Source organism: Mauremys mutica, chromosome 7, assembly GCF_020497125.1.
Source record: "Mauremys mutica isolate MM-2020 ecotype Southern chromosome 7, ASM2049712v1, whole genome shotgun sequence".
NCBI lineage: Eukaryota > Metazoa > Chordata > Testudines > Geoemydidae > Mauremys > Mauremys mutica.
Genome location: NC_059078.1, coordinates 129,405,456 through 129,429,548, shown reverse-complemented (window position 1 = coordinate 129,429,548; position 24,093 = coordinate 129,405,456). Strand labels below are relative to the sequence as shown.

At 46.1% G+C, this 24,093-nt stretch overlaps 1 protein-coding gene across 9 annotated transcripts in view; it reads left to right on the top strand.

The window, feature by feature from the left end:
- ENTPD1 (ectonucleoside triphosphate diphosphohydrolase 1) overlaps window positions 1–24,093 on the top strand; it is a 106,874-nt gene that overhangs the window by 4,219 nt on the left and 78,562 nt on the right. For 4 of the 9 annotated variants that reach the window (XM_045023043.1, XM_045023036.1, XM_045023044.1 and 1 more), the window contains one exon: window positions 21,791–21,853. In XM_045023043.1, coding sequence (XP_044878978.1) covers window positions 21,793–21,853 — 61 coding nt within the window. In that variant the 5' untranslated portion in view covers window positions 21,791–21,792. Of the gene's footprint in view, window positions 1–10,232; window positions 10,341–21,790; window positions 21,854–23,559; window positions 23,858–24,093 lie in introns of all 9 variants that reach the window. The other 5 variants (XM_045023040.1, XM_045023038.1, XM_045023037.1 and 2 more) reach the window with 3 other exon arrangements.

Genomic DNA, 24,093 nt, shown 5'->3' with positions numbered 1-24,093 from the left:
GGGAGGCAGTGACCATGAGATGGTCGAGTTCAGGATCCTGACACAAGGAAGAAAGGAGAGCAGTAGAACAGAGACCCTGGACTTCAGAAAAGCAGACTTCGACTCCCTCAGGGAACTGATGGGCAGGATCCCCTGGGAGAATAACATGACGGGGAAAGGAGTCGAGGGAAGCTGGCTGTATTTTAAAGAAACCTTATTGAGGTTGCAGGAACAAACCATCCCGATGTGTAGGAAGAAAAGTAAATATGGCAGGCGACCAGCCTGGCTTAACAGTGAAATCCTTGCTCGTCTTAAACACAAAAAGACAGCTTACAGGAAGTGGAAGATTGGACAAATAACCAGGGAGGAGTATAAAAGTATTGCTCAGGCATGCAGGTGTGAAATTAGGAAGGCCAAATCACACTTGGAGTTGCAGCTAGCCGGAGATGTTAGGAGTAACAAGAAGGGTTTCTTTAGGTATGTTAGCAATAGGAAGAAAGTCAAGGAAAGTGTGGGCCCCTTGCTGAATGAGGGAGGGAACCTAGTGACAGAGGATGTGGAGAAAGCTAGTGTATTCAATGCTTTTTTTGCCTCTGTCTTCACAGACAAGGTCAGCTCCCAGACAGCTGCACTCTGCAGCACAGTATGGGGAGGAGGTGACCAGCTCTCTGTGGAGAAAGAAGTAGTTCGGGACTATTTAGAAAAGCTGGACGAGCACAAGTCCATGGGGCCGGATGCACTGCATCCGAGGGTGCTAAAGGAGTTGGCCGAAGAGATTGCAGAGCCATTGGCCATTATCTTTGAAAAATCATGGCGATCGGGAGAGGTCCCGGATGACTGGAAAAAAGCTAATGTAGTGCCCATCTTTAAAAAAGGGAAGAAGGAAGATCCAGGGAATTACAGGCCAGTCAGTCTCACCTCAGTCCCTGGAAAAATCATGGAACAGGTCCTCAAGGAATCAATCCTGAACCACTTAAAGGAGGAGAAAGTGATCAGGAACAGTCAGCATGGATTCACCAAGGGCAAGTCATGCCTGACTAACCTAATTGCCTTCTATGATGACATAACCGGCTCTGTGGATGAGGGGAAAGCAGTGGATGTGCTATTTCTGGACTTTAGCAAAGCTTTTGATACAGTCTCCCACAGTATTCTTGCCAGCAAGTTAAAGAAGTATGGGCTGGATGAATGGACAGTAAGGTGGATAGAAAACTGGCTAGATGGTCGGGCTCAACGGGTAGTGATCAATGGTTCCATGTCCTGTTGGCAGCCGGTATCAAGTGGAGTGCCCCAAGGGTCGGTGCTGGGGCCGGTTTTATTCAATATCTTCATTAACGATCTGGAGGATGGTGTGGACTGCACCCTTAGCAAGTTTGCAGATGACACTAAACTGGGAGGAGTGGTTGATACGCTGGAGGGTAGGGATAGGATAAAGAGGGACCTAGACAAATTAGAGGATTGGGCCAAAAGAAATATGATGAGGTTCAACAGGGATAAGTGCAGAGTCCTGCACTTAGGACGGAAGAATCCCATGCACTGCTACAGACTAGGGATCGAATGGCTGGGCAGCAGTTCTGCAGAAAAGGACCTAGGGGTTACGGTGGACGAAAAGCTGAATATGAGTCAACAGTGTGCCCTTGTTGCCAAGAAGGCTAATGGCATTTTGGGCTGTATAAGTAGGGGCATTTCCAGCAGATCGAGGGATGTGATCATTCCCCTCTACTCAGCACTGGTGAGGCCTCATTTGGAGTACTGTGTCCAGTTTTGGGCCCCACACTACAAGAAGGATGTGGATAAATTGGAGAGAGTCCAGCGGAGGGCAACAAAAATGATTAGGGGTCTGGAGCACATGACTTATGAGGAGAGGCTGAGGGAACTGGGATTGTTTAGTCTGCAGAAGAGAAGAATGAGGGGGGATTTGATAGCTGCTTTCAACTACCTGAAAGGGGGTTCCAAAGAGGATGGATCTAGACTGTTCTCAGTGGTAGAAGATGACAGAACAAGGAGTAATGGTCTCAAGTTGCAGAGGGGAAGGTTTAGGTTGGACATTAGGAAAAACTTTTTCACTAGTAGGGTGGTGAAGAACTGGAATGGGTTACCTAGGGAGGTAGTGGAATCTCCTTCCTTAGAGGTTTTTAAGGTCAGGCTTGACAAAGCCCTGGCCGGGATGATTTAGTTGGGTTTGGTCCTGCTTTGAGCAGGGGGTTGGACTAGATGACCTCCTGAGGTCCCTTCCAACCCTGAGATTCTATGATTCTATGATTCTTCCTTGTGTCAGGTCCTGAACTTGAACATCTCATGGTCACTGCCTCCCAGGTTCTCATCCACTTTTGCTTCCCCTACTAATTCTTTGTGAGCAGCAGGTCAAGAAGAGCTCTGCCTGTAGTTGGTTCCTCCAGCGCTTGCACCAGGAAATTGACCCCTACACTTCCCAAAAACTTCCTGGATTATCTGTGTTGCTCTCCCAGCAGATATCAGGGTGATTAAAGTCTCCCATGAGAACCAGGGCCTGCAATCTAGTAACTTCTGTTAGTTGCCGGAAGAAAGCCTCGTCCATCTCATCCCCTTGGGCTGGTGGTCTATAGCAGACTCCCACCACGACATCACCCTTGTTACTCACACTTCTAAACTTAATCCAGAGACTCTCAGGTTTTTCTGCAGTTTCATACCGGAGCTCTGAGCAGTCATACTGCTCTTATATACAATGCAGCTCCCCCACCTTTTCTGCCCTGCCTGTCCTTCCTGAACAGTTTATATCCATCCATGACAGTACTCCAGTCATGTGAGTTATCCCACCAAGTCTCTGTTATTTCCAATCACATCATAATTCCTGGACTGTGCTAGGACTTCCAGTTCTTCCTGCTTGTTTCCCAGGCTTTGAATCCTGTTATAGTCTTGGCCTTCCCAACATCCTCTGGCAAAGCGTTCCACAGGTTGACTGTACGTTGTGTAAAGAAATACGTCCTTTTGTTTGTTTTAAAACTGCTGCCTATTAATTTCATTTGGTGGCCCCTATTTCTTGCATTACGAGAGAGTAAATAACATTTCCTTATTTACTTTCTCCACACCATTTGTGATTTTATAGACTTCTATCATATCCCCCCTTAGTCATCTCTTTTCTAAGCTGAAAAGTCCCAGTTTTATTAATCTCTCCTCATACGGCAGCCGTTCCATACCCCTAATAATTTTTGTTGCCCTTTTCTGAACTTTTTCCAATTCCAGTGTATCTTTTTTGAGATGTGGTGACCACATTTGCACGGAGTAGTCAAGATGTGGGCGAACCATGGATTTATATAGAGGCAATATGATATTTTCTGTCTTGTTACCTATCCTTTTCTTAATGATTCCCAACATTCTGTTTGCTTTTTTGACTGCTGTTGCACATTGAGTGGATGTTTTCAGAGAACTATCCACGATGACTCCAAGATCCCTTTCTTGAATGGTAACAGCTAATTTAGACCCCATCATTTTATATGTATAGTTGGGATTATGTTTTCCAATGCATTGCTTTGCATTTATCAACATTAAATTTCATCTGCCATTTTGTTGCCCAGTCACCAGTTTTGAGAGATCCTGTTGTAGCTCTTCTCAGTCTGCCTGGGACTTAACTATCTTGAGTAGTTTTGTATCATCTGGATCATCATTTGTATCATCCCCCTTAGTCATCATTTTTCTAAAGTGAGCAATCCCAATCTTATTAATCTCTCACATGGAAATTGTTCTATACCCTTTATCAATTGTGTTGCCTGCCTTTGCACTTTTTCCAATTCTAAGATAGCTTTTTTGGGGGAAACCAGAACAGCATGCAGTATTCAAGGTGTGGGCATACCATGCATTTACATAGTGGCATTCTAATAGTTTCTGTGTTATCATCAATTCCTTTCCTGATGGTCCCTAACATTGTTAGCTATTTTGACTGCTGTTGCATACTGAGCGGATGTTTTCAGAGAACTATCCTCAATGACTCCAAGATCTCTTTCTTGAGTGGTAACAGTCAGGTCCAGATTAACTTTTTATGGGCCCTGCACCAAGCATATTTGTGGGCCCCATTGGGGAATGAAGGTGCCAGGGGCAAGAGCACAGTGGGCAGGGTGGATTTGATTTAAATCATTATTTAAATCACTAGTCAGGAAGACTCGATTTAATCATGGTTTTCTACATAAAAGTGCATTCTCGTTGGTTGTTATAACCTTAATACATATTCTTCATAATTCAGAGATAGATGTTGGTTTCATTTTTAGAAGATACACACTATACATTTTTAAACAGTGATTTATTTTGAAAACTTCAGATGAGTTTTACAGCTATATCAGAAAATGAATGATTGTTTGGTTATTTCATTTACCAAAAGTAATTGAAGCAGATATTTATGAAGTTATTGAGAGGTGAATTATCTCCAATTCAACCGGTTAATCATTAATATTTGGAGGATTTTCTTGCCATGCTGTATTAGGAGGAGGAGATCACCAGAGAGAGAGACATTTAAATTGTTTTATTTAACTAAAGCAACATCAAGTATTCTGGATTTTTTTCTTCAACAGCAAACATAATATTTTAACAAAAAAGCATATGTCCCTTGCTTCTCACATTTGTCTCCAGACTTCTTCTCTTTGTCCAGATCTATTCCGCCCCCAGCAATCTTCTATTCATTGAACTTTTTGAAACTTTTCACTTTTAGAGAGAGGTAAGGGATTGACTCTGTTTGCAGAGGGACAATAGCGTTGAGGTCTGTTATTTCTCACCTCTATATATTATTTATTTATTTAAAAAAATTTTTGCTATTAACATTTTGCTATTACCTCTGGACACAAATCCACAGTTTGAGAACTGCAAAACTAAGCGTCTCTGATGGTATCTTCTAGACTGAGCGCTGAGTCCCATTGGGTAGATAGAAAGATTAACCTAACTAATCTATACAGAAGCCTGTGGAACCCCATAAGACTGGGTCCCTAATCCATGAACTATTAGAACTCATTTACAAAACTTTTCTTAAACATTACAGGAATATATTGTCTCATACTATAGAAATAGAATTTATCATCCCTATTCCATGATGAGATATAATGTATCTTAATTAAAACTATCGTTAGATAGGTTTTCCTCAAAAAGCATTTTATCAAAAAAATCCAATTTAAATAAAATAATTGATTTTTATCCACCCTGACAGTGGGGCATGGTGGTGGTGGAGGATTGATCCCCAGCTGGAGTGAGGCAGGGGCCAAGGACAAGAGCACAGCGAGGCATGAGGTGGTGGGGGATTGGTTCCCAGCTGGAGTGAGGCAGGAGCCAGGGGCAAGATGAGCACAGTGGGGCATGGGGGTAGGATTAGTCCCTGCTTACTGGAGCAAGGCAGGGGCTGGGGGCAAAAGCACAGTGAGGCGGGAGCTAGGGTTGGTCCCTGGGGCAAGGGAGGGGCAGGAGGTAAACTGCAAGCACAGCAAGGCTGGGGAGGGGGTAAACAGGATCCTCCCCCCTGCCCCTGCCCGAATAGAGCAAGTACCTACCTTCTCCCTGGTTCTAGCCCATTCTCTTCATCTCTCTCTGCAGTGAGCTGCCCCTCCTCCAGTGTGATGAATTGGGAATGTTCTTAATGTTTTCTCTGAATACAGTGTGGATGCCTCAGTTTCCCCTATGCATTTCTTAAGTATCTAGGTGGTGGGATAAGGGTGTGTGATTGTTGCAGAGCCCTAGGCAGGTGTGATGCTGTCTGCACAGAAAATGGCTGACAGGGGTGCAGGGTCTGTCTAGGAGTTAGGGTGAGGGAGGGGGCTCAGGGTTGGGGCAGGAGGTTGGGGTGTGGAGTGCTTACCTGGGTCAGCTCCTGGTTGGTGCGAGGGGTGCAGGTGGGAATGTGTGTGTGGGGGGGTGCAGGAGTTCCTGTTTGGTGCTCAGGGTGGGGGGATGTCGGGGGGTGCAGGAGTCAGGGCTGGGGTCGTGGGTGTGTGTGAGGGAGATACAGGAGTCAGGGCAGGGGGCTGGAGGTGTGGGCTGGGGTTGTGGGGGTGCTTCCAGCCCCCTGCCCTGAGTGGCTCACGGCAGGGAGCTGGAGGGGGTATGCCCCGATTCCACACCCTCCCCAAGGCCCCGCCCATGCCTCTTCTCTGCCTCCTCCCCCGAGCAGTGAGCATGCTGCGGCCCAGCTCCTCCCCCTCCCTCGTGCCAGCAAACAGCTGTTTGGCAGCAGGGGAAGTGCTTGGAGGGGGAGGGGCGAGAACGCGGCATGCTCCGGGGAAGAGGTGGGGGAGAGGGGAGCTTGGCTGCCAGTGGAGCCTGCCCTGCTGCAGCAGGAGCCCGCAGTACCAAGCTTCTGCCCGGTGTCCCCTCAGGAGAGAGCGGGGGGGCAAAGAAGAGCGGGCTGGGCCGGGGCCCCTTTGGAGCGTGGGCCTGGCGCCAGTGGCACCATGGTAAACCTGGTTCTGGTAACAGCTAATTTAGACCCCATCATTTTGTATGTAAATTTGGGATTATGTTTTCCAGTGTGCATTACTTTGCACTTGTCAACATTGAATTTCATCAACCTTTTCGGTGCAGTCATCCAGTTTTGTGAGATCCCTTTGTAACTCTTCATAGCTTTAGACTCAACTGTCTTGAGTAATTCTGTATCATCTGCAAATTTTGCCATCTCTCTGTTTACCTTTTTTTCCAGATCATTTATGTATATGTTGAACAGCACTGGTCCCAGTATAGATCCTTGGGGACCCCACTATTTACCTCTTTCTATTGTGAAAGCTGACCATTCATTCCTAACCTTTGTTTCCTGTCTTTTAACCACTTACTGATCCATGAGAGGACCTTCCCCCCTTAATCTATGGCTGCATAATTTGCTTTAAGAGCCTTTGGTGAGGAACCAGTCAAAGGCTTTCTGAAAGTCCAAGTATATCCACTGGATCACCCACCTTATTGTCCTTGATTCTGCTGGTCATAGATTCCTCCTTGTGTGCCATAGCTTCCCTTATCAGTTTTCTACAATTCCTGTGAGCTATATATATAAAATTAATAGCTACCTTCACCTCCCCTCTATACCACAGCATTTTTTTAACCAGTACAGCTTTCTTCTTCACGTGTGGCTTTTGAGGCACCTAGTATGGTGTTCTTAAATGATTCCCAATTATCATTCACATTTTTCTGATTAAGTTCTTCCTCCTGGTATATGATTTGGCTCATAATGGTTTTCAGTTTTGTGAATAGGCCCTGGTAAAGCACCAAGTATATATATTACCAGTCTAGATTTTATTCTGTTTGCACATTATAAATGTGATCAAGTCATTATCACTTGTACCTAAGCTACCACTAATGTTTAGGTCCATGATTAGATTCTCTTTATCTGTTAAGACAAGATTTAATAAATAATTATCTCATGTTGGCTGCAACACTTCTTGAGTTAGAAAATTGTCATTTATAATGTTTAGAAATTCCAAGGATATTTTAGTACTGGCAACATGAGATGGCCAGTATATGTCACTCAAATTGAAGTCCCCCATCATCACAGTTTTTTTCCTCCTACACATTATAGATTAGGGTGTAAGGAAGCATAGTACAAGATATTATGCAGTTTCCTAGTGTAGTGTTGATAAATTTTCACCACCAATTAGTAGAATATCAACAGTTATTTCCACCCAATCAGCTCCTTATAGATCTGGGCCATGATGGTTTGATACACTTGAATTGCTGAGGTAATCCCAAACTGAAATCACTTAGGCATACTGTATATGTATCAAAATTGGAGTTAAAGGTGCAGAGTTATGACCTTTCTCTAAAAAGAACGAGGAGTACTTGTGGCACCTTAGAGACTAACAAATTTTATTTGAGCATAAGCTTTCATGGTTTTTCGCCTTCCTCTGCAGCATGGGGCACGGGTCACTTTCTGGAGGATTCTCTGCAGCTTGAGGTCTTCAAACCGCAATTTGGGGACTTCGATAACTCAGACATAGGCTAGGGGTTTGTTATAGAAGTGGATGGGTGGGATTCTGTGGCCTGCATTGTGCAGGAGGTCAGACTAGATGATCATAATGGTCCCTTCTGACCTTAAAGTCTATGAGTCTATGAGTCTATGGGCTAAAACCCACTTCATCAGATGCATGCAGTGGAAAATACATTAGGAAGATATATATACACAGAGGACATGAAAAAATGGGTGTTGCCATACTAACTATAATGAGAGTAATCAGTTAAGGTGAGCTATTATCAGCAGGAGAAAAAAAACTTTTGTAGTGATAATCAGAATGGCCCATTTCCAATAGTTGACAAGAAGGTATGAGTAACAGTAGAGGGGAAAATAGCATGGGGAAATAGGTTTTACTTTATGTAATTATCCATCCACTCCCAGTCTTTATTCAAGCCTAATTTAATGGTGTCCAGTTTGCAAATTAATTCCAATTCTGCATCTGTGACAACCCACTTATTAGAAGAGTTAAATGCTTGTAAATTGAACCCCAAACAGATGGCTGCTTGTGCATTTGATGGAGCTGCAAACTTCTCTAGAAGACATAGTGAAGTACAAGCTTTGCTCAGAGAAAAGTGTAACCCTAATCTCTCCTGTACACACTGCAGAAGCCGTCTACTCCAACTAGCACTAGTATGAGCTGCAGAATCTTCAAAAAGCATTAAAAAGTCATAAATTTAATGTCTTCATGATATTCTTTTTTCAGCAAGAGTCCAAAAAGACTGAACATCTTGGAAAAAATACACTGGGACTGAAGTTCAAATTAGTCAGCCTGTGAGTTTTCCCAGTTGTTCTCATGAGTGATCCTTGGCTGTTGTCTTAAAATTACTGCAACCATTATTACTGGCTTTGAAAAGTATCTATCGAAATGGGACAGATTTTAGTAGTAAGGCTGGTGGACTACTTTTGTTACTAAGTTCAGAGAAGACTATCACCATTCTTTCTCTTGTAAGTCTACTGTAGAAACCACTTGGCTCATTAAACAGTGTCATCCAGGCATCTGCTACAACAGTATTAGATCTCTGTCCAGCCAGAGAAGCTACATTTGGATCAGTCAGAGAGATATCAATTGAAAAAGTACTGGAAGAAGCAAAGACTTCAGTCCAGAAGTTGACTAATGAAAGCACTTATATTGAATCCTTAAGTGAAGAAGACAAGAAGTGTTTGTTAAGCCAGCTGAAAAAGTACACAGGCTTGATTCTTACATCTCTACAACAGTGACTTCTGGATTCTATCAACCTTTACGTAGTTTTTACAGATCCCTCTCCTATAAAACAGTTGAGTGGAGTGAGGCACTACCTGCAATAAGGCTGCCATGTGATCAGGACAGAATAAAGAATTTGAACACAGAGTGGACTATCCTATAATGAATGAATGAAGATTTGACTTCAACTTCTTTTTTTATCATCACTAATGGCTCAACCCTATCTTTGTGCTATGTTTCCTGGGATAAAAGAAGTAGGAATTCATCTCTTTCTAGTCCCAGTTACAATAGCTATGGTTGAGCCTTCTTTTTCATCATTGAATACAATTTTATGTTCTGAAAGATGTCGCCTTCTGCCTGATCACGTGAATGAACTAATGAGCATATCAATTGAAGGAATGGAAGTAACGGACACACAAGAAGCCACCGAAGATGAACGCACTACATTCAAGAAGTTCATGCACATAGTTGTGCAAAAATATAACAAGAAACCAGGAAGGATGAGATATAATGTTTCATAAAAGGCTTGAGTAACCAACTTTAATTTGTGTGATTTTAAAACATGAGTTAAATCTAATAAAATGGTCATGAAACATTTTTCTGTTTTTACTATGGTGCCATAGAGCCCATCTTCACCCTCATGGTCTCACACCTCATCGGCCCTGACCCCCACTCTGTAAATTCGAACACCCCCGTCTAATTTCATTTCCTGGGGAAAACACAACCTGTATCTTGGTTCTCAATGTTCATTCCTGTTATGCCAAACACATTTGGTCAGTTGACCAAATGTGGTAGCTGCCTTTCTGATGAGAGAATTAAGCTAGTCATCTAGAGAGAGATTATGATACAGATGATCCTAGACAGCAGAACTTATGCACAACTTCTACCAGGATGGTAGCTATTGAAGCTTCTGGTGCAGTCAACACACCTTGTGCCATAATCATTTTACATACACTCATGTTTAGTCCAAATTCATCACAAGCTGCTAAGGCAAAGCTGTGCCAAAGTTGCTGGAGCTCCTCTTTACTGTGTGCAATGAGCATTCCATCATCAGCAAAAACAAGTTCTGTTATCAACAGGCATCTAACTTTGCCTCTTTTTTGCTTTTAGATGTGCAATGTTAAAGAATTTCCCATCTGATCTTGTATGCAGACGTATACCTTCAGTACTAGATGAGAAAGCATGACAAAGCAGCAGAGAAAAGAACATAGGCATCAGGTTTGTATAATTTTTGGTGGTGCCCAAAATGGTGGTCGTACCCCCCTGCTCTCGCCCTGTAAGCCGATATAAAATGACGCTACAACGCGTTGGCACCACAAGATTACAAGGGTCAATTAAAAGTGGAAAGTCAGAAGCAGCACTTGCCTGCTTCAATATACGGTATTAAATTTTGTTGCACCTGTTGTGACAAAGTGGGAATGTTCTTAATGTTTTCTCTGAATACTGTGTGGGTGCCTCAGTTTCCCCTGCAAGGTGCCAACTGAAGGTGTTGGGGACAAAGAGATTAGGTGGCCTCCTTGTCCGGAAGAGACACAAAGGCCAGAGGAGGGAGTGTCAGTTTGGAGCTGGCTGGGGAAATGGGGAGAGGTCCAGAACTTGGGTCTAGGCTCCCCACCCTCCAAGATGGACCTGACTGAGGGGTCCTGTTTTCTGTACCTACAAGCTCTGTTTTAGACTGTGATCCTGTCATCTACTAAACCTTCTGTTTTTTACCGGCTGGCTGAGAGTCACGTCTGACTGCAGAGTTGGGATGCAGGGACCTCTGGTTGCCCCAGGACCTGCCTGAGCACACTCGCTGCGGAAAGCACATGGTGTGGAAGGGCATGCTGAATGCTCCAAGGTCAGACACAGGAAGGTGTAAGCTTCTTGCCCTGGAGACAGTACGCTCAGAGAGAGGAAGCTCCGAATATACCAAAGAGTGCTGGTGCCAAAATACATCCCTGTTTGAAACCACTGTGGCTGTGAAAGCTGTCAGATTGATCAACCTCAGATTTGACTGTAGTTTTATGCCATCATGGAAGGCTCAAATCAGACTGAGGAGAACTGGGGGGACAACCAATTCTCTCCAACACTAGGAAAAGGTCCTTTGTGCTGAGCAGGTCAAAAGCCTTTGGGAGATCTTCTACCATAATAAACATGAGTATTAATAGAATAATCCAGGAGGAAAGTTTAAGTTACCCATTGTCAGAGGGAGGAAGATGAACAAAAAGGCAAAGCATGAGATGATAACATGTCCTCTCCCTGGAGACAACTGTGTTGTAGACTGGATGGTCAGTGACCACGTGGAAGGGTAGATGCTCAGTACCACCACATGAGCTCTTGGAGAGGAAGGTTCACTCTGGAGTGAAAAGATGTCAGTTGGGAATAGCAGCGCCGAATTGGTGCATTTGGTAAGAACAGCCACTAGGTGTCACAAAACTTGTATGTATATACATACATGTTGGTGTGTGTAATTGCTGTTACTGGGCTATCGCTGTGCCAATGGCGGAAGAATTTTCAGGGGCCCCCTGAAGAAGTAAACAAAGAAAGAATCGAGGGGTAACTATGATAATCTTATTCATGGACTGAGAGTGAGCTTTGAATGCAGCAAAAAAGTAAGTTATCAGAAGGGAGAAGAATTAGTTCTGCCATTCCTCAGAAGGAAGTCACATGGACTCCAGGGCCAAGCTAGCACAAACCAAAATGGCTATCTGTACATATGTTCTGAACTTGAAGTTGAAAATGTAAGCGATCATCCAGTTTTTCAAAGGACCAGACAGGATATAACATACTAGTGGGACCACTGGTCTAATTCAGCGTGGCATTTCCTGGCTCTCATAGAATAGGGACAAAAGACGACCATTTTAATTATTTTTAAAGGAACATTTTTTCAGTCTCATAACTCACATGGCTCATGCCCCCACATCTCCACCTCCCCCCCCCACACACACACTTTTCTGAGATATCTTTATGATTGAGATAATGGATGGACAATTTCAGCCCAATGAGAGATTTTTTGAAAATTACAATGGAGTGAAAATAGGGTTTAGACCTTAACTGCTGTGATACTAATCTCAAATTTGACACCACTTCAGGGGATGCTCCTCCCAGATAATCTGACACTGAATATCAAGAAAGGAGAAAATTATGGCGTTATTTAGAAACAGCCTGAAGGGAGAAATTAAGGAATTAAAATCTATAGCATCACTGTGGAGTCTGTTAAAATCTAGTTAGAGTCCTACAAAGGATAAATGCCCTGGGGGGAAAAAAACAGGAAGTAAATGCAAGAAAAATAGTATTTGGGAGCGATTAGAGTAATTTAAACTAGGTTTAAATGTCAGCCTTATTTTTAGTTCTCCAGTAACTTTGGTTAACAAAATTGGTTTGACTTGAAGAATGCAGAAGATATCTCCTTAGCCAGGGATAGTCAAGTCTTTTTTCCTCAAGGTCCAAATTTCTTGGTCAAGGTATAGTCAAGGTCCAGACTCCAGAGAAAATAATAAAAAAATCCCTAACAACGATCGTAAGTAAATAAAAAGATTTCAGGGTCCATTCAAAAGCATCTGGCAGTCCAGATTTGGCCTACGGTCTGCCTATTCACCAGAGTAAAGGAGGCAATGTGTGAAAACTGTTTTTGAGGTATAGGTAAGAAGTAGTTCATTTGAAATGAAGACTTGAACATTTCTTTGAGTCACTGAAGCTCAAAAACAGATTGTTACAGCCCCTTCAATCTTTCAATATAGTTAAATCTCCCAGAAAGCTCATTCACAGGCTAGACTTAATGAACAGAGATTGTAATCAAGCAAAGGTTACAGTATGTGTATATACAATTAATTCTGCTACCTGCTTGCATCCTAGAGAGTGACCAAAGGGTCTTTCTGTACTTCACCATTATAAAAGATTGATTTTTGTTTAGTTGGGTCTAGGGGCTAGATGATCAGCATGCTAGTTCTGGGTTTGCAGTTTTCTTCAATTTATCATATATCTTTGTTATTTATAGTGGTGGATATTCTACAGAATGGCAGCTAATTTTGTTTTCTTCTTTTCTGCTAAGTATGAAGAAAACTGGTCAACCTGTTATTGTATTATGTGCCATTAAAGATCCCCCTGAATATAAAACCAATCTGTAGAAACTCCATAATTAAGGTTGCAAGCAGGGTTCCATTATGAGCCCTATATTCACTCCTCCCTGCCTCAGAAAATTATCAGCTTAAGTTTGGCATGTCAGCAGTTACCAGGCTAAACTTATTTTCATTCTACTGTAGTTTTCAGGGCCCAGTAATTTGAAGGCAAATCATCAAACCAACTGTGAATTAGCGATCCTTAAGTCTGAGAATTTTAGCATTTTGCTTCCCAGAATTTTGCTCCCCAGAATTAATTATCCTTCACTTACACCAGGTTCAGTCATGTTCACCTCTGCTGAGGGCAGTTGAGTGACACTGGGGTAACACTTGAGAGAAGAATGAGGCCTAAAGTATTTAATTTGTTTGGTTTCCTTATTCTAGAAAACATTTGATTATAAAAATTACACATTAAAAACAGATGAAAGCCATTTAGTCTATGATCTAGAGCAGACATCTCAAACTCTGGGGCCTGGCCCCATCTGGGGGAAAGGAACTGAATTTGGACTCACTTCTGTTTACAGTCCTAAAATTAAGAATATGCCAGTGGCTGGGAACCTCCCTGTTAAAGTCCTTCCTGCACCCAGCTGGGTTGCAGGGACTGAGTGTATAGGGTGACCAGACAGCAAATATGAAAAATCGGGACGGGGGTGGGGGGTAATAGGAGCCTATGTAAGAAAAAAGACCCAAAAATCGGGACTGTCCCTATAAAATCGGGACATCTGGTCACCCTATGAGTGTAGATTCTCCTGCACTGACTCCTCCAACCATGCTGGAATCTGCTGTTGGGTTGACATTTAGTACAGGGAGAGGTCCCCACTCCTCTACTCAGTGCTTCCCCTGCTGGTACACAGGTAGATGGAAAAGACAGAGTTAAGCAGAGGAAGGAGTTTGTCATCTCAGGGTCTTGCTGGCAAGGTGTGGTCTGGCCTCTTTAGATCATAACAGGAAGTAGGGCGATAATTGGTGAGTCTTCACTGGGATCCCCTCAAATTCTTCACTGCCCCCAATAATCCCCTTCCAAGCTGCCAGACTCCTGTCACCACCCATGTTCCCCTGACTCCCTTCAAAGCTTTTGATATGGTCTCCCACAGTATTCTTGCCAGCAAGTTAAAGAAGTATGGATTGGATAAAAGCTGGCTACATCGTTGGACTCAACGGGTAGTAATCAATGGCTCGATGTCTAGTTGGCAGCCGGTATCAAACGGAGTGCCCCAGGGGTCAGTCCTGAGGCCGGTTTTGTTCAACATCTTCATTAATGATCTGGATGATGGGATGGATTGCACCCTCAGCAAGTTCATGGATGACGCTAAGATGGGGGGAGTGGTAAATACGCTGGAGGGTAGGGATAGGATCCAGAGTGACCTAGACAAATTGGAGGATTGGGCCAAAAGAAATCTGATGAGGTTCAACAAGGACAAGTGCAGAGTCCTGCACTTAGTATGGAAGAATCCCATGCCCTGCTACAGGCTATGGACTGACTGGCTAGCAGCAGTTTTGCAGAAAAGGACATGTGGTTTACAGTGGACAGGAAGCAGGATATGAGTCAACAGTGTGCCCTTGTTGCTAAGAAGGTTAATGGCATATTGGGCTGCATTAGTAGGAGCATTCCCCTCTACTTCGTACTGGTGAGGCCACATCTGGAGTATTGCGTCCAGTTGGGCCCCTTCCCCCACCCCCGCTACAGAAAGGATGTGGGCAAATTGGAGAAAGTCCAGCGGAGGGCAACGAAAATGATTAGAGGGCTGGGGCACATGACTTATGAGGAGAGGTTCAGGGAACTGGGCTTATTTAGTCTGCAGAAGAGAAGAGTGAGGGGGGATTTGATAGCAGCATTCAACTACCTGAAGGCGGGTTCCTAAGAGGTTGGAACTAGGCTGTTCTAAGTGGTGGCAGATGAGAGAACAAGGAGCAACAGTCTCAAGTTGCCACGGGGGCGGTCTAGGCTGGATATTAGGAAAACCTTTTTCACTAGGAGGGTGGTGAAGCACTGGAATGGGTTACCTAGGGAGGTGGTGGAATCTCCATCCTTAGAAGTTTTAAAGGCCCAGCTTGATAAAGCCCTGGCTGGGATGATTTAGTTGGTGTTGGTCCTGCTTTGAGCAGGGGGTTGGACTAGATGACCTCCTGAGGTCTCTTCCAACCCTTATCTTCTATGAATATCCTACTCCCCACTAAATTCCCTAGTTACACTTCCGCTCCGGACAGATTAAATGTGACAGTGACCACAGGAACCTACAGCAGTGATCTGAAAAGGACCACAGGTCTGGCTTGTCAGATTATTGTGGAAAAGAGATTTTTAAAGTTGTTTATAAGTATTTTTTAAAAGGTAAAAATGCTGCTCCCTAAATACATTCCTGGAGTTCCTAAAATAATACAACAAAGAGTCCTGTGGAACCTTATAGACTAGCAGAAGTATTGGAGCATAAGCTTTCGTGCGTGAATACTCACTTCATCAGACACATCTGATGAAGTGGGTATTCACCCATGAAAGCTTATGCTCCAATACTTCTGTTAATCTATAAAGTGCCACAGGACTCTTTGTCGCTTTTTACAGATCCAGACTAACACGGCTACTCTTCCCAGCACCCTCTTGGATCCTCAGGGTCCCTGCAGTCTTGGTAGCTCTTGCCAGGCTTCTGTTCCCCCTGTCACTCCTATCCCTTCCTAACTGGACTGTTTTGTCAGGCTCAAACCTCTGAGCACAAGTCTCAGACAGGAACTTCCTGCTTATTACAGCTCTCACCTATGTCTGCTTTCTTCGACCAGCTATAGTTTCCCGTGTCTCCTGGCTGGCACCCCTAGCCCTTTTAACTGGAGTGTTATCTCCCCAGGGTCTGGCTTGAGTTAATCACATGACCTTCTTTCATCATTAGCCACCTTGGAAGGTGAGCTGATATTGTCACAGGTGAGGCTGAGGCCCCAGTTCCCCTTAAAGGGGCCAGCAACCACGTGACACTTCCCCAGAAATAATACAATGAATGCCATTTCTTCCTGTTTTCCTCTCCCCTTTTCCACTTAGGATAGACACATTTGCTGCTGTTGCTCCCATGTCTCTCTTTGCACTTGGAAGACATACAGCCTCCCAATTGTTCCTCTTCCTCTTGGCATCTTTCTCCTTCTTAGGGTGATCAGACAGCAAGTGTGAAAAATCAGGACAGGGGGTGGGGGGCAATAGGCACCTATATAAGACAGCCCCAAAAAATCAGGACCATCCCTATAAAATAGGGACATGTGGTCATCCTACTCCTTCTTCCCTTGTCTTGCAGGAGTGGAGAGGGACCTCTAAGGCCTTGTCTACACTACAAGACTATTTCGAATCAACTTAGTTCGAATTTGTGGATTCGACCTTATGAAGTCGAATTTGTGTATCCACACTAAATACACTAATTCGAACTTCTGAGTCCACATTAACGGGGCCGGCGTCGACTTTCGAAGCGGTGCACTGTGGGAAGCTATCCCACAGTTCCCGCAGTCCCCGCTGCCCATTGGAATGCTGGGTAGAGCTCGCAATGCCTGCTGGGGGAAAAAATGTGTCGAGGGCGGTTTTGGGATACTGTCGTCATTGAACCGTCAATCACGCCCTCCCTCCCTGAAAGCGCCGGCGGGAAATCTGATCGCGCCCTTCTCTGGTCGGTTACAGCGCGGACGCCACAGCACTGCGAGCATGGAGCCCGCTGCAATCATCGCTGCACTTATGGCCGTTGTCAACTCCTCGCACCTTATCGTCCACCTCTTCCACAGTCAGCTGCTGAGAAATCGGGCAAGGAGGCTCCGGCAGCGCGGTGAGGAGAGTGGCGCAGGCCTCTCACAAAGCAGGGTACGCCGCGCCGTGGAGATCATGGTGGCAATGGGTCAAGTTCATGGTGTGGAACGGCGATTCTGGGCCCGGGAAACAAGCACGGACTGGTGGGACCGCATAGTGCTGCAGGTCTGGGATGAATCACAGTGGCTGCGGAACTTCAGGATGCGTAAGGGCACTTTCCTTGAACTGTGTGACTTGCTGTCCCCTGCCCTGAAGCGCCAGGACACACGGATGCGAGCAGCCCTGAGTGTGCAGAAGCGAGTGGCCATAGCCCTCTGGAAACTTGCCACGCCAGACAGCTACCGGTCAGTAGCGAACCACTTTGGCGTGGGCAAATCTACCGTGGGGGTTGCTGTGATTCAAGTAGCCCACGCAATCGTTGAGCAACTGCTCTCAAAGGTAGTGACTCTCGGAAACGTCCAGGTCGTCATAGATGGCTTCGCCGCGATGGGATTCCCAAACTGCGGTGGGGCTATAGATGGGACTCACATTCCTATCCTGGCACCAGCCCACCAGGCCAGCGAGTACATTAACCGAAAGGGCTACTTTTCAATGGTGCTGCAAGCACTGGTGGACCATAGGGGACGTTTTACCAACATCTTCGTCGGGTGGGCGGGCAAGGTTCATGACGCGCGTGTGTTCAGGAACTCTGGTCTCTTCAAACGCCTCCAGGCAGGTACTTTCTTCCCGGACCACAAAATAACGGTAGGGGATGTGCAGATGCCTACAATGATCCTCGGGGACCCGGCCTACCCGCTAATGCCCTGGCTCATGAAGCCCTATACAGGCGCCTTGGACAGTGAGAAGGAACTCTTCAACTACCGGCTGAGCAAGTGCAGAATGGTCGTGGAGTGTGCTTTCGGACGTCTCAAGGGGAGATGGCGGAGCTTACTGACTCGCTCGGACATCAGCGAAAAGAATATCCCCATAGTTATTGCTGCTTGCTGTGTGCTCCACAATCTCTGTGAGAGCAAGGGCGAGACCTTTTTTGCCGGATGGGAGGTTGAGGCAAATCGCCTGGCTGCTGTTTACGATCAGCCAGACACCCGTGCCGAGAGAATATCCCAGCGGGAAGCGCTGTGCATCCGGGAGGCTTTGAAAGCTAGTTTCCTCGCAGAGCAGGGTAACCTGTGACTGTCCACTTGATTTTAAGAGAGCCTGATCATGGGCCTGTGTCTGTATGTGTCGAGTTAGATCTGAGCTCACAAACCCGGTTCTCCAAGTTTCCCCCACTTCCAAAGCACGTTTTAAAACTAATGAAATGTAACAGTAATTAATAATAAATCTTTCGTTGACTTTGCATTTCTGTTCCTGGGTTGAAACATGGAAGCATACTGTGCTGGGTTCGGTGTGCACTGATGTACAGACCGCTTGTCCAATACAGGACGGACAGCCTCCTGCTCCTACATAGGTCTGTGGGGTGGGGACGGTTTACAGTGGTTGTGCATGTAGGGGTGGGTTTGCAGGAATGGGTGGGTTTGCAGGAAGGGGCGAGGGGTGCCGTCTTTGGATAGGGGTTTGCATGACGGCTGTGGGCTGTGGGTTTGGGCGTTGGAAGGGGTGAGGGGTGTGGGGGAAGGGTGAGTATCTGTCCCTGGATGAGGGCTCTTTTTGGGGCTCAGGGCAGCGGAGAGGCTCGTGGCTACGGTCGAAGTGCATCGTAAGGGAAGCCTGCCTTTACATTCGGGGATGGCAGGCGCCAGGACCCTGGACAAGCATACCCTGGACAACGAATCACCCGGGGCAGCATACACCACACAGACTGACCCTGGTGACTAGTGACTGCAGTCTGTGTGTGCCCTGCAGTTGACCCTGCCCCCAAGTCTGTACCCTGGTAATGTGGGCTATGCACTGCAATTAAAAATCCCCCCCACACACACACAAAGTCTTCTGACACGAGAAACGTGACGGAAACAGTGAGTAACAGCAAACCGCTTTTAATAATGTTATACACAGTGGGGGGTTGAAACTTGGATTTGGGACTGGGTGATCCTGTAAGGGAAGAACTTCTACAAATTTAGAGCGCGAGAGGTGTCTTGTACATTAGCGCTCTGCTGCGGTGCAGTGACAGTTCTCACGGCCCCTACCGCCCCTCCTCCTTGTTACTTTGGGTGAGGGGGGGACAGGACTTCTTGGCGTTGGAGGGCGGTTGCAGATGCAGTGCAGGGGGGCTCTCTCCTCCTGCCTGCGGTCCTGCAGAACATCTACAAGGCGCCGGAGCGTGTCCGTTTGCTCCCTCATTAGACCAAGCAGCGTTTGAGTCGCCTGCTGGTCTTCCTGCCGCCACCTATCCTCCCGTTCGATGTGTGTGCGATGCTGCTGACACAGGGTCTCCCTCCACTGTCTCTGCTCTGCCTCCTCTGCTCTGGAGCTGGCCATCAGTTCCTGGAACATCTCGTCCCTAGTCTTTTTCTTTCACCGTCTAATCTGAGCCAGCCTCTGCGAGGGGGATGCCAGGGCAGTCCGGGAAAGAGCCGAAGCTGTGTGATACGAAAAAGTAAGTGATTTCCTTGACCAAATACAGGTTTGCGGACAGTGAACACAGTCAAGTCAGTTTAAGAGAGCAAGACTATACAGGGCACCAAGTCTCGCGAGATCTCAGAACTAGTTTGAGATTTCGGAGTACGCTCTCATTGGCGGCGCCATTGCACAGGAGAGCGGACAAGCGGGGAGAGACAGCTGAATCCGTCTTGCAGACAGTCCTGGTAAGCCTTACAGTAGATAATGCTTATCAGGTAGTGGATAGCTGTGCTCTCCTGCTAAAGGCAATGTGGAAAGCAGAAAGGATGAGCCTTTTGCAGCCCCTCCCGCCAGTGCACGGGAAAGATCAATGTATGCTTGTTCTCTGTGGCCTCTAGCATGTGGCTGTTAGGCGAGGGTCATTGTTATGCAACCTAATTTTAAACCATTAACAATAGTAACAATACACTAATTGCCCTACTTAGATGCAGTATTTCCAGAACGAGATCACCCTGAGGCGGGTCACCCATGCCCAGAAAGAGAGGATGCTAAGGGAAGCGCTGCACCGACCAGGACCATATGCAGCAATGCTCGTGGAGGCGATGATCCCTCTGTATATCCGGATGTCCTGGCAAGGAAGAGTTTGCTTCAACGGAGCGCCCAACAAGGCACCTCTCCCAAGAAACCTCCTGCGGAGGCTTTTCGAGGAACTGTATGACACCTTCGTTGAATTGTCGCTAGAGGATTTTTTTTCAATCCCTCTTTGTGTGGACCTACTTTTCGTATAGTTTAATATGTACAATTTTTTATATAGTGTTTCTATTTTTTACATACATATTTTATAAAAAATAAATGTTTACACGTCTATAGCACTTACCGCCTGATCCTTCCCCTGATTCTGAGTCCGGGTTAACGGCAGGGGAGGGTTGGTAGGGGATCTCTGTGAGGGTGATGAAGAGATCCTGGCTGTCAGGGAAAACGGGAGTGGGTTCGCTGTCGCCTGCGCCGTCCTCCAAAGACCATTCCTCATCTTCCCCATCGGCGAACATCGAGGAGGAACTGTCCCGGTACACTATTCCGTCCTCGGAGTCCACCGTCACTGGTGGGGCAGTGGTGGCAGACCCACCTAGAATGGCATGCAGTGCCTCGTAGAAGCGGCATGTCTGGGGCTTGGCTCCGGAGCGTCCGTTTGCTGCTCTGACTTTTTGATACCCTTGTCTTAGGTCCTTGACTTTCACGCGGCACTGCATCGCATCCCGGCTGTATCCTTTGTCTTTCATGGCTTTCGAGACCTTCTCGAAGGTCTTTGCATTCCGCTTGCTGGAGCTCAGCTCCGAGAGCACAGACTCCTCGCCCCACACAGCGATCAGATCCATGACTTCCCGGTCAGTCCATGCTGGGGACCTCTTTCTATTCTGGGATTGCCCGGACTCCTCTGCTGGAGAGCTCTGCATCGTGGCAGGTGCTGCGGAGCTCGCCCCGATGTCCAGCCAGGACGTCAGATTCAAAGTGCCCAGACAGGAAAATGAATTCAAATTTTCCCGGGTCATTTCCTGTGTGGCTGGTCAGAGAATCCAAGCTCCGACTGCTGTCCAGAGCGTCAACAGAGTGGTGCACTGTGGGATAGCTCCCGGAGCTACTAAGTTCGATTTGCATCCACACCTAGCCTAATTCGAGCTAGCCATGTCGAATTTAGCGTTACTCCACCTGCCGGGGTGGAGTACCAAATTCGAACTAAAGAGCCCTCTAGTTCGAATTAAATGGCTTCCTGGTGTGGACGGTTGAGCGGTTAGTTCGAATTAACGCTGCTAAATTCGAATTAAAGTCCTAGTGTAGACCAGGCCTAAGAGAAGGTGCTGAGCAGCCCCAGTGAGACTAGTTGTTTCAGAGGAGGGAGTGGAGCCACTGCATTTTTCAAAGGAAGGGATGGGCAGGGCCGGCTCCAGACCCCAGCGCGCCAAGTGCGTGCTTGGGGCGGCATGCCATGGGGGGCGCTCTGCCTGTCGCCGGGAGGGCGGCAGGCGGCTCCGGTGGACCTCCTGCAGGCGTGCCTACAGAGGGGCCGCTGGTCCCGCGGCTCCAGTGGACCTCCCGCAGGCACACCTGCGGATGCTCCACCAGACCTGTGGGACCAGCAGACCCTCCGCAGGCACGTCTGCAGGAGGTCCACCGGAGCCGCGGGACCCAGAATGATGGAGCAGCTGAAACAATGGACCAGGAACCCTAAACGTGTTCTGTCCCCATGCTTGCTACCTTCTGTCCCTATGAGTTGCTATTGACTATTGCTTCATCTGTCTTTACAGAAATGGATATTCTGTGCACACAAAACAAGCTAATCCGTCTCACTGAAGCTTGCCACAGTACCGGTAAGGCTGTTATTTTATATTTCTCGCTAATAATTGTTTTATTAATATTCAGTTTATGAATATTGCATCTACCACATGTGAAAATGGAACATGAGCTCACTAGCTTTGGTAAAAGTGGGTCCTGAGTTAATGAGTTGTTAGAGAACCACTGGCTGAAGCCAGAATTCTTAATGTAAGTGTATAATTTAAGGCTTTTGCTAAGTAACATCCTGTTAAAGCAAATGTCATAGGTTAATTATACACAACACAAAGATATATTTTCTTTATTCATTCCAAATTTCTTGCTTTTTAATTTAATTGAGCGCTCCCTTGTTTTTGTGTTATAAGATTGGGGAACATGATTTCTAACAAACTTTCCTAGGCCGTGCATTCTTCTATATCTTTCTATCATGTTTCCTCTTGGTCTCCTCTCCTCCTTCCCAAAAGTAAATTAGTCCTAGTCTCTTTAAGCTCTCCTTGTACGGAAGTCTCCTCCTCCTCACAGCCTTTAAGCATGTTCTTTGTCTTTCTCAGGATTTACCATTTCTAATCTGTCTGTTTTGAGTGATACCATATGAGAATGTGCCCCTGTTGCCCTTCTTCCTGGGGTTGTTATATGACTGCTGATCTTTGATGGTGAAATAAGGAAGAAGTTCTTGACTTTACATGCAGGAATGTCTGAAGTGTTCCTCTGTCAAGGCCAGTGTTGACATGTAGACAGATTCTTGAATCTGCCACCTGGCTTTGCTTCTGAAATATGTAGAAAATGGTTACCACAGCTGCATGCATAACTTCCCTCTTCCCCTCCTTCTCTGCAACCTGCTGCAAGCAAAGACAATGTGGATCTATTTATATTGCATTAGGGACTGGCAAAGGCACCTTCTATTTTCCACTTCATGATTAATTGTTTCAGAAACCTTCATACCCATTCAATCCCCAGAGATAATCTCATTGGCTTTTAATTCCTGCAGATTTGTTCCCAAATTCCCACCCAGCACGTTTTCTTGTGGCTGTTTCCTTGCCTGCTCTCCATAGGGAAGGAGTCTCTCTGGCTTCCACTGTAACCTTCTCCATTCCTCCCTCCTCTCCTGTTCCCTGGACATCAAGCTAGCATGTCCTAAATTCCAATCTGTGCTTGGATTTTAAGGCAGCATGTCCTATCTCCTGGGAAATTTTAAACAACTAAAAAAAATATTGTTTATATGTCATACAATTAATCTGTGGAACCTACTGGAGCAAGATATTATTGAGGCAAATAGGTTGGTAAGGCTAGAAAGAAGGGACTGGACATTTGCATGAATAAATATTGCATCTGCAATGATGCTAATTGTGATAAAATAATAAAGGCTTGTGATCAACAGATTTCAGCATTTAAGGTGATCACGATTTGGTACAGGAAAAATTTCTCCTACTATTTCAGATGCAGTCAACTCTGGTTTTCAGCACCTCCAGTAATAGGAGATTGGCAGCCATTTGTCAGCTTTGTTATTCTGATTTCTGGGCTGAATTCTCCCTCCAGACCCTGAGCTGTGTGGAAATTACATATGGTTTCCTCTTTTTTATTTTTGTATTTTAAAACTTCCTCCCCAGATTGTCTGGAACCTTATCAGAGTACAAATGCTTTTCTGCCTTTGGGGGTTTGTTTTCATAGAAACCTCAGTAACATAGTAACTATGGTTGCCTTTCCGTAGTTTGTAACTAACATTTAAAATTCTACCCATAAACAGAGGGAGAAAACAAGTCAAATTGCAAAAGCTGGATCCCGCTTCCCCATCCAGACTGAGTCTAAATGAGAACGTCGCATGATGCTACAGAGTTTGCTCTCCCCCACTCTGGGCCATGGGGAAGTTCCATAGACCACCGTTTCTCAAATGCGGCCACCGTGGCCGCATGCGGCCATCAGGGGGTTTCCCTACGGCCACAGCAGTTTCCTGGGCAGTGGGGAGGGGGAGCATCAGCCCCTCCCCTTCCTCACTGTTGCTTCTGCATGTGCGGCCTCTCTGGAGACACAGGTGGGACACACAGGTGAGGAGGCGAGCGGCGGGTGGGAGCCTGGCGAGGGAGTAAGGAGGCAAGTGGTGAGCCAGCAGTAGGGTGAGGAGGTGGGCAGACGTGGGGTCGGGTCCAGCTCCAAGCTAGGGAGTGAGGAGGTGAGCGGTGAGCCACCAGTGAGCAGGGGTTCTCACGGCTGGCAGTGGGGAGTCTATGGCAGGGGAGTGAGGAGGTAAGCGGCAGGTGGGGGGGTAAGAGGAGGTGAGGAG